This window comes from Vulpes lagopus, chromosome 24 (genome assembly GCF_018345385.1).
Source record: "Vulpes lagopus strain Blue_001 chromosome 24, ASM1834538v1, whole genome shotgun sequence".
NCBI lineage: Eukaryota > Metazoa > Chordata > Mammalia > Carnivora > Canidae > Vulpes > Vulpes lagopus.
In genome coordinates, this window is record NC_054847.1 from 21,198,458 (window position 1) to 21,209,345 (window position 10,888).

Here is a 10,888-nt window from a genome sequence, read left to right on the forward strand (position 1 = left end):
AATGCAAAAACAAGAATGAATGCATAGTGGTGCTAGAAAGAGGAAAGGATGCCAAAAGCCTGCAAGATTTGAGAACCTCTAGAGGGAGGAAAGAAGAGTGAATCAGAATTATGCAAAAGCCAGATGTGCGGAGCAGCCTGTAACCAAACAAAGGCAAAGGAGAACAACGCCACTGAGTACCCTCTTCCCACCACCAAGCTCAGCCCAGGAGGAGCTGGGAGTGCACCAAGGCACCAGGGCAGCACCCTGGAGGCTGCAACGTCCTCCAGTGAGCAGAAAGAAGGCTGAGGCTCTGGATGCTCGCTCTTAATGTGAGGCTTCATTCACCTTGGACAGCTTACAGAACGAACTGCACAATCTGCCACAGAAGGCTTCTAGTTACAGCCATTGATCTAGAAAGGAGGAAGGCAGGCCCCCTGTTTGGGGGGCTGCTACTACTACTACTACTACTACTGCTTCAAAACATACAAACTTTGGGGGGGACATGGAGTAAATTCACAGGTGTGGAGTAAATTTTTTAAAATTAAAGTAAGGGTATATATAATTTTATGCTAAATAAATTTGAAGGTGCACAAAAATGCATACTTTTCTTTTAAAATTAGTAAAAGGGAGGGCAGCCCCAGTGGCTTAGAGGTTTAGCGCCGCCCTCAGCCTGGGGTATGTTCCTGGAGTCCCGGGATCAGGTCCCATGTCAGGCTCCCTGCATGGAGGCTGCTTCTCCCTCTGCCTGTGTCTCTGCCTCTCTCTCTCTCTCTATCTCTGTGTTTCTCATGAATAAATAAATAAAATCTTTAAAAAGAAAAAAAAAAGGCAGATCGTTTACCTTGGCTTAAACAGCTTAATATTGGGAAAATATTAGGAAAATTAGGTTTCATAAATAAATATAAAAAGGTTAGCATTTTAGAAATATATGATCATTTTGAAGGATGCTAAAACCATATCTAAAATTGACTTCTGCGATCAGCAAATTTATTTTAATGTGGAATATAAAAGTATATTTCTAACTTGATAGATTATCAGAAGCTAAAAGTAAACATCATATTTAGTAAAGTTTCCATTAAAGTTGGAAATATGAAAACCCCAACTTTCCCAATGTTTGTCAACACTATTCTGAAGGTTTTACTCAGTACACTAGAATCAATTTTAATTCAAGAGGCATTAATGTTTAATAGAAAGGGCCTAATATAAGATTATTTAGAGATAATATAATTATCTATACATAAAATCCAGGAGAATCAAATTAAAAATAATCTAGTACAGAAATAGAACTCATATGAACATAAATATGCTAAAATAAATATCTTTCCTTGTATGCCAGCAAATAAATAAATAAATAAATCTAAAATGTCAGGCATAGAAACAGTATCTACAACAACTCCCATGATGTAAAAAAATTCAGGAATAATAAAATAAACAATTGTGCAAGAGCAATATAAAAAAAGTATAGAAGTTTAAAGCAATAGAAAAAAAATGATATAAGAATAAGAAATACAAATGATTAAATATGAAAACACACTTTACCTTCCTAATAAACAATGAGGTGTCTTCCTTAAATAGAGTGGCAAAGTCAAAAAAAGGAAAAACACTGTCCACAAAGGGGCATAGATATGCGAAAACACTATGTATGGTACTACATTTTGGCATAGTCCATTAGGGGAAAATGTATATTTATCAAAAATCTTACTGTACATTCCCAGCATTGAACCAGTATCTACAATTCTAGGAATTCATTTTAAATATTCACAAATATATTTTAAAAATCCAAAAGAGTCGAAATATTCATAAGGAATGGATCAAACACATTATGGTATGTCAATGCTATGAAACACTATGAATCCTCAAAAACATAAGTTGTTTTATATCGCATAAAAATGGCCACAATATACTATTGCATTAAAAATGTTATAGAACATTATGCTGTGTTAGTATAATTATGATAAAAGCATGCATATCCATAATTTCTGCAAAAATACACATTAAATTATTCATAGTGATTATCTCTTACTGTGAGATGACAGAAAGCAGACGGGGCGAGAATGGCTATCATAAAAATTCCTGAATATTAAAAAAAATATTAAACAGAAATCTTAGGTTGGTTTCCCCAGAAGCAGACCCTGAGACAAGTGTTGGAATGCAAGTGATTCCTAAAGAAGCGGTTCCAGGGAAGTCGGGTAAGGGAGTGGGGCTGCAGGTCAGAGAGTGGAAGACAGCCATGCAGGTGTGTGATCTCAAGCAAAATCCACTTGAGGTAGTTTCAGCCCACTGCCTCCAAGGGAACTCTGGAACATTCCGCCAAATCTCGGAGTGAGAGAACATGGCTTTCCATACCCTGGTACCTGTGAGTCATCTGATAAGAGCTGGCTGAAGGGGGAGAAAAGGGAACAGGAGGACATTCTGATCATGAGTACTTTCTGACAAGATGCACCCAACACCAACACCAGGGGGTACTTCCCAAAGGAGATTTATAGTTGTCCAGTGTTAGAATAGAAACCAAAAAGTGGAGGGGTTGGGGGGGGGGGTGTTGTCCATAGACATGTTAAAAAGAGATCCAAAGAGGTCTGGGTGGAAGAGCCAACAAAATGCACTATGATATAGCATCTTTACAAATGTAAGAAAGGGATGAGAGAAGAAGAGGAAGCTTGCTACTGCTAAAGCACAACTATGCTCACAATTCTGCACAAGCATAAGCACCTACTAGGTAGCCCGGCCCCATCCCCCAGGCTTCTCACATTCCTACCGCCCCTTAGGCAACCAGGATTAAGTGGCCCTTAACAGAAATCAAGACCTTTCACTCTCTTCCTGTTCACCTTTTCAGTCTTGAAGAAGTGCAGGTTGAGATCTTGAGAAGTTAGAGGAACTCTCAAACCTCTCTTGATCCCAACTGGAACCACATTTACTGGGCCAACAAAAACCCTAAAGTGACATAAAAGCCAAAGCACTTGGCAAACTAAACTCTGTGAGACTAAATTGTAAATGCAACTCTTGATTAAGGGACATAATCCAGTAATGCGTTTGTTGTATTTACCTTCTTTGACTCTATCACAAAGTTGTTTAAAACATTTCTAAAATGAGTGAGTTGAGGTTTCTATCTCAGCATGGACACTGAACAGAATGAGATGTTGCCCAGAAATGTTCCTCAAGCCTATGGCTCTGGATGTCAAAGACAGATCTCACAACCTCCTGCTATAAATGGAGGCTGCCCTGAGCTAACAGCTGGGCTGGGTAGACAATGCAAGTTTTATCTTTTCTGGTCTACAGTCCATCTCTGAAAACTTCAAAGCTTTTGCTTCTTCATCTGAAAAGTGGGTGCAGTAACTGTTGCTCTGCTTACCTTTCAGAGCTGATGTGAAGATAAAATATGGGATCACATATGTGAAAGAATCTAATAAACCACGTAGTGCTTTATATCAAGTCACCTGTCTGAACACAAGGACACCATACATTAAAAAGGGGGAGGTGGAGACTTCAAGATCTGAACCCATGAATATTGGAAAGCACTTATTCAGGAAAGATGTGCATGGCTTTGAACACGTTGAGTGTGAGTTGGTAGTAAAATATCCAAGTCAAAATGAACAGTAAACTATGGAGATATGGTCTTAGAGCCTGAACGGTAGGGTAGGAAGTGACGTACAAATTTGGGAGTCATCGACACGGGATTCGCAGATGAATTCATGATTATGGAAAACACACCTTTGAAAACTTCACCTCCTTTTTTATCTCCATAGCAATATTCCTTATACTGACCCCAATTGTTGTCTGTTTGGATTACCAAAATGCAAAACTTTGTTAAGAAAAATTATTGTTATCATTACTACAAAATGTTAAATAGTTCTTTAGGGCCTCTATTCTCTTATTGTATACATTATCCATTCAAAATATCGTGCAGATTGTCATAGTCCATCAACCATTTTCACTGGCTGAGTCCGCACACAAATAAGAGCTAGAAACCTGGACTGGAAATTACATGGACTTCGTATAACCACATAAATTAAACATGTGGTCTCTCCCTGCGAATAACTTCTTAAGTTATTGTTTTGAATGAGTAAATATACATGCTAGGTAAGTTAAGGTAAAACTGATAAAATTTTAAAATTGTCACGATGCTTGAAAATCACAATCTTACATAATCTTGCATGAAGAGATTTAAACAAGTGCTTCTGTGATCCTAGAATTACTTTATTTGGCCCTGAACAGCAATAGCACAAAGTCAGGGTTCATTTTTCAAGACATTTACATTGTTTAAAGTGTAATTGGACTGAACCCCAGGACGAGTCAGTCTACTTCAGATGGCTTGTTTCCTAATGTTAAAACCACTGACATTTTCTCCATCTTTGATAGGGTCTCACATGTGAGCTCTTTGTTTTCTTTTAAAAATTCCATACCATTTACATCTGAACTCCTGAAACCTCTGGAGTTAAAAGTATTTCTGATTTAAAGAGGCTGGATTCTACTGAAGAGCACAGAAGTCCCATGATCATTTTCTGGTTGAAGTACAGTATTACTCTGTTATGTTGTTTATCTTAATAATTAGAATTTAACTGAGAGTCAATTTACTTTTTATTTAAATTAAAGCAATGACTAGATGTTGGTAGTTTTCAATTCAAAAATAGTATGGAGGAGAAAAAGCCTGACTATACCATTTTAATTTAAATTTTATTGATTTTGTTGATTATATAGGTTAAATAAATGCTCATCAATTCCCTTTGCCCACTTTCACTAATTTTCTCTTCCCATAAGCAGGGATAACATTTAATTAATCTTGCAATGTTTTATTTTATTTTTTTTCTTGCAATGTTTTAAATCTACTTCTAAATATACATATCATTTGTGATGTGGTTACACAGCATGAACTCCATGTAAAATTTATATTTAAAACAATTATGTCTGTATGTAACACATACTTTCTACAATAATGGAAGATGTAATTCATGAAAAGAAAAATCTGAGACACTGTTACCATGTAACAAAAAAGAGGAAAGTAATGCTAGAAATCACTTTCCATCCACTTTATCATTAATGACTCCATTTACAGACGAGAGGTTGAGGTTGCTAAGTGACTTGCCCAAGACACATACGCACACGTGTGTGCACACACATTGACACACTCAGACTCTCAGTTCAGTCCTGTTTTGTTTACTCCTATGTCCTCAACATCTGCTATGGTCTCAGTGCATAGTCTGGGTCAAAACAGTCAATATTTGTTGAATGTGCCATTTATTTAGAAATGAAACACCAAATGTATTGTTCATTCCAATATACAAGTGGGAACATTTAAAAGGTCCTTCTCAATCTTACAGTTTTTTGGGGGAGACAAGAAAGCCACAAACTGTGTGAAAGAAACTTGAAAATACTAAGGATATGCAACTCTTAAGACAACACTATTATTGTAGTTTAAGTATACAAAACTTCCCTTGTCCCTTACCATACATCCATAAATCTTGGAGGGACAAAATTTATAAGAACGGTAAGTTTAAAGACACTATTTTAATTTCTTGAATGATCTGACTAGGAAAAAGGAAAACATATTTGGGGTTTCAATAGTGAAATTTTAATTTTTAATAGTCGTTCTACAAAGAAATGGCATTCCTTATTATATATTGATCTTGCAGCACAATGAACCAGTTTTTGAAGGTTTTTATCTAGATTTTCATAAATTAAAAATAACATAAAATGGAAGTTCTCAATCATATCTTAGAATTCCTTCTATAATATGAAAATCTATGCTGTAAGTTGCTTTAGATTCTTTTTTTTTACTGAACAACATTTTGAAATAAAAAATGGAGTTGTCATTAACACCGCTGGTCATTTCAAAAGTAGTAAAAAATTCAAGTAGATTGTTAGCAAATGAAGATTCATAAAGATAATTATTAGGGCATCTGAATTTGGCACAACTAAAACCGCTTATGATGAAATAACGTTTCAAAGTATCACAATGGTGCAATATATAGGTTAATTGGGAAAGGATTATTTTAAAATAATTTAAACATTATAACCTCTGTGCCAGAATAATAGAGAAATTAGTTTGTTAAACCACCATCTTGCACACTATACGAATAACAAGAGAATAACCTCACATGGATGAGTGCTCAAAATCATTTGGGCCAATTTTTTAAAGCAGCTTTAAAATAATTGACTCCCAAATCAAGATATTAAATGCCAACTTCTTACCAGCAATAATGCTTATGGCTAAGATAGAAATGAGATTCTTTACAGAATCGCTGACACAGCCCTAACTGTAGGCACTTGAGTGTGCAGCTATAATTCTTTTTTCAAATCTTACCCAGCAATGCTTCAGGTAAAGGAGTCTGCAGAATATGTAAACAGTAAGAGACAGTCTTAGAGCTTTTACAAAAGCACAAACCTGTGACACATTTATATTCGCCTTTGATTGCTACTACTAAATGTCTAAATCATCCAAAGTATATTGATTAGCTCTTTAATAGGTAAAAGGTGGGCAACGTATTATAAAATCAACATTTCTTAATTCACTCGATTTGCAAGAGCTACACATTTTAAGCTGACAATGTAAAACCTCTAAAAGGTTTTTCAAAAAGCCTTCTGCCTTTTTTAGCATTTTGATCATTAATCAAAAACAATAAAAAAAATTTTTAAAAACACCACAAAGATTAAGAAAGCTTTTCTTTTCCATTTGGAAATCTATTAGGCTATAAAATAAGTTCCCAAAAGGAGTCAGTTTCCTAGGTGGATGGCATTTAAAACAGAACCAAATAACATAAATCTCAGAATAGGCCAAGGGAACGCAACTTACACGGGGAGGTGAGTGTCTAGAACGGAGGACTTGGCTGTTTAATCCTAATTCTCATTTTTAAGAATGCCTAAGATAATGATGCTTTTAATGAGCAATTAATTTTAATGCCCGACCAACTCTAAGTTGTAACCAATATATGGTGGTACTTTTACTCCTGTGCATTGTCATCTAGCCAACAGACTATCGATCCTACACTAGAAAACACTGTTTTGATGTTTATGGATCAGAACTGCATGAGGGAAATTGTGACTTCTGAATGGAAGAGAGTCATGAGTTACCACCTTTTGTAATTACAGAGCTGAGAATAAATACATGATATGAATATCTCACTAAACAAATATTAAAATTATTAATTTGTTAAAGATAAACAAAATACCCTTAATAAGTTCATGTGGGATGATACTATACAATGAGGATGACCTTAAAATTGTAACACCTTGTATCACAGGTATTCTGATTTTATATAATTCTAAAAACTCGCTAACTTACGTCACTTCTAATTTATATTTTACTTTATAAAATCATTATATCACAGAAAAACAAGTTGAAATGCATAACAAACTTATTTTAAAAATCATCACTGAATTTTATCTTAAACTCAAGCTAATAATCCATTTAAATTCAAATTTAATCTTTTTACGATCTGCATTTTACTTAAAGGCAAAAATCACACTTATTATGAGTTCCAAATTATCATATAAATCTTGAAGAAGTTGTCATCTGGCAAAGTCTTTACTTTGTATCATGTCAGGAAATAACACTCATTATATTATAATATTAATTTCAAATGCTAATTTTCTCATCATTAGATGGCAGAAAAGAAATAATGTGCTATTAATACTGTAATAAAGGATGTGTTGCTGAATAAGGATTTTGGAGAAAATAATACTTTCAGGATTGATATTTAAATTTTGCAACGGCCCTAGTAATCCTATCAATTAGGTAAAGCAACCTATCAGTTAAAACACTGGACACAGGCAAGGAGAACTGGGCGAGGGCAGGTAACATACACACGTAGTTCATAGACTTCCTGCAATATTTATCAATTCGGATGACTGTTTTCTTAAAAATTTCAAGTATTACAAAAACAACTAAAACATTCTCATTATTGCACCAAGATCATGTGGCTAGTGACTTATTTGGACTCCACGCTTTGCGATTGTTTTTGATGAAACAGACAGTTTTCTTAAAGTTAAATTTCAAAATCCCCAAATGAATCCACTACTCATTTAAAATACTTGGCATTTTTTAAAAAGTATATTCTTCGGGTTGCCAGAGTGGATGAAGAAATAAAATCCAATTCCAACAGTAACCCAAAACTTGCCCCTGCCCCCCCCGCCCCCCCGCCCCTTCCTGGCCCCATGGCAGATCTACTAAATACGTATGTCTCTAGTTCCTGGAAAAGTAAAAGACTAGTTTTCAAATCTAGAAAACATTTTATCCACTTGCTGTTGGGACTTAGCAAGTAAGTTCGGTATCAGCTGAAAAAAGGTAGAATAAAACAGTGAACCTTCCAAAGGGCCAAATTATGACCTGCCCTCCTTGATACCTGCCAGGGTACATGGTGGGATCGGGGAATGTTTCCATTTAGGTCTACCCTCCTCAGCCACTTTGTTTTCCTTCCACATCCTAACCCCCTTGTGTTATATGACTGGAAACCGCTCTAAGAATGTGGAGAATGTAAACAGCCTTTTATTGTCCAAAAGGATGGCAGTATAAGGAATGTGAGCTTATCACACAGCTGCAGCTCCCACCTCACTTACCATGATAAAGTGCTCCAGGAAAAAAACATTACAACCCAAGCACAATCCAAAAACGGATTAGAATTTGACATAAGCTTCCTTAAAAATGAATCAATCAATCCATGCTGTAATATTAGAATCTAGCTCTTAAGGAGGCTATATAATCCCTTCAAGATGTATTTCCTATTTCCTATTGACTATGGTGGTGTGAAAAAAAAAAAAAAAGTAACATTTCCAATACGGTAGCTGATAGGAGAACTTTTTCCCAACATATGCCCAAATATATTTCCTCATCTTTAAGAGTCTAACTCAGTGGAACAGATACACAGTTCATGATCACTGAATGCAAAATTAAATTCGCCGTGAGATTCATGAAGATATCCTGAAGATCTTACCTAACTAAGTACCTGATTTCTCCAGGCTTCTGGAGTTTTACTCACACACACCCCACAGATGCTGCTGGTTAGCCCATCTTTTATCGGAATCCAGCTTAAACATTTTAAAAAGCAAGTGACCCTAAAGTCTAAGGTGGCATATACGTTGCATGCACATTACCTTAGCCGTAACATTTATTTTAACATGCAGTATTACATGTAGGAGTATGTGAAGGCTCACTGAAGGACATCTGGGAACATCACTGCATTTTCCTCCTGATGCCACTGAAGAATTTCTTACTCAATGCTGTGCAAGTGAGGCTAGTCTCTGTTGTAAGCAGGATGGACGGGCCTCTCCCTGGGATCTGTCCCCTCACTAACACCTTTTACGTTGCCTTTCACCCTCAATACGCGCACAGTACCTCTGCATCTACTGCACCAGACGTCTCGCAGGGAAACTTTTTTGTAAGTTACTTCGTCTTTCCCTCTAAAAGCAAACAACAGAATAGAAGAGAAAAGAAGGAAAGAAAGGGGGAAAGGGAGAGATAATCCTTCTCTAAGGGGCTTGGCTTCTTTAACCTTGTTTGAACAGCCCAGAGCTATAACTTAAGCAAAATCTTAAGTGTAGTAAGGACCAAAGGAGCCCGTGGAGCCCGGAGAAAGCCCCGGTGACCGCGCCTTAGCTCGGGGAGCGCCTGGAGAGCAGGAGAAACGCATCGCACGGGCGACAGCAGTGCCGGCTCCTCGCATTCTCCTTTCCAAGTTGTCTTCTGGAAGGTCTCAGTCGGGGTCTCCCTGAAATGGGACTCACGGGCAATGCACAGGGCACGGAGGTGCGCTCGGAAGAGGCGAGCGCGGCGCGGCGCGGGATGGCGGGACCCACGGAGGTCCCGGGCAGGGGCCGCCCGCCCGCCCGCCGTCCCCCGCCGCCCTCCTCCGGCCCCTCGGGCCGCCCCGCGGGGCAGGTGCCCGAGGCGGCTCCGGCGAGCAGCTGCGCGAGCAAGTCCCCTGCGGCGGCCCCGGGCGCCAAGCGTCTCCCCGGGGGTCCCGGCGCCGGGCGGCGAGCGCAGAGCGCACAGCGATGCACCTGCCCCGCAGCCTCCCCGCTCCGGGCCGCCCGAGGTGTCCCGGCCGGGAGCCGCGGGGTGACCCCGAGAACAGGGACGCGCGACGGCCTCCAAGTGCCCGCGGGCCTCCCGGCAGAATCCCGGCTGGGACCTACCCAGCGCCGAGCCCCTCGGAACCGAGCCCTGCAGAGCCCCCAGCGCGGGCCGGCGCGCACCTCCCTCCCGCCACTTGGCGCCCTGCTGTGCCGCAGCCCGCGAGTCGCTGCCCTCGCACTCCGCGCCCCGCCGAGGACTCACCAGCTGCAGCAGCCCGGGGACCACGACGAGGGGCAGCGGCCGCAGGCGCATGGTGCCGGTGCCGGGGCCGGGGCCGGGGCCGGGCCGGGCCGCGCCGGGCCGGGGCCGGTGGCGGCGTCTCACGAGCTGCGCGCCCTCGCCTGCCGCTCGCGCATCTCCACTCGAGGGCAGCGCTGGGCACGCGGGGCACCGCGCCGCTCTGGTCCCCGAGTCCGCGCGCAGCGCCGCGCCGGCCGGTGGGCGGGGAGGGGCGGGGAGGGGCGGGAGGGGGAGGGCGCTCGGGCCCCTGCGCCCCTCCTCGGAGCGGCCCGCGGGGAGCGTGCGGGGCGCCCGCGGCTGGAGGCGGCGGCTCGGGCGCCGGGGGCGGGTTCCCGCGCGGGGCCGAGCGCCCCGGAGCCCGGGAGCCGCCGGGCCCCGCTCGCCCGCTGGCCCGCTCGGGTCTCCCCGGGAGGTCCGCGGGCGCGGCGCGGGGCGGGGAGCTCCCCCTCCGCGCGGCCTGGAAGGGGCCCGGGCGAGCGCCCCACCCGCGGCAGCCGGGGGCGCGGAGGGTCGCGAGCGGCGGGAGCCGTGGGAGCCCACCTGCACCTGGGGGGGGGGGCTGGGGGAGCGAGCGAGCTGTGCGGGTGCGCTTGCTGGGGG

The 10,888-nt window shown here is 41.6% G+C and overlaps 1 protein-coding gene across 1 annotated transcript in view; it reads right to left on the reverse strand.

The window, feature by feature from the left end:
• Positions 1–10,427, reverse strand: part of NXPH2 (neurexophilin 2) — a 109,503-nt gene extending 99,076 nt beyond the window's left edge. The window contains exon 1 of the mRNA XM_041739344.1: positions 10,250–10,427. Within this exon, the coding sequence (XP_041595278.1) occupies positions 10,250–10,300 (51 nt within the window). The 5' untranslated portion in view covers positions 10,301–10,427. The remainder of the gene's footprint in view (positions 1–10,249) is intronic.
• Positions 10,428–10,888: the final 461 nt, after the last annotated feature.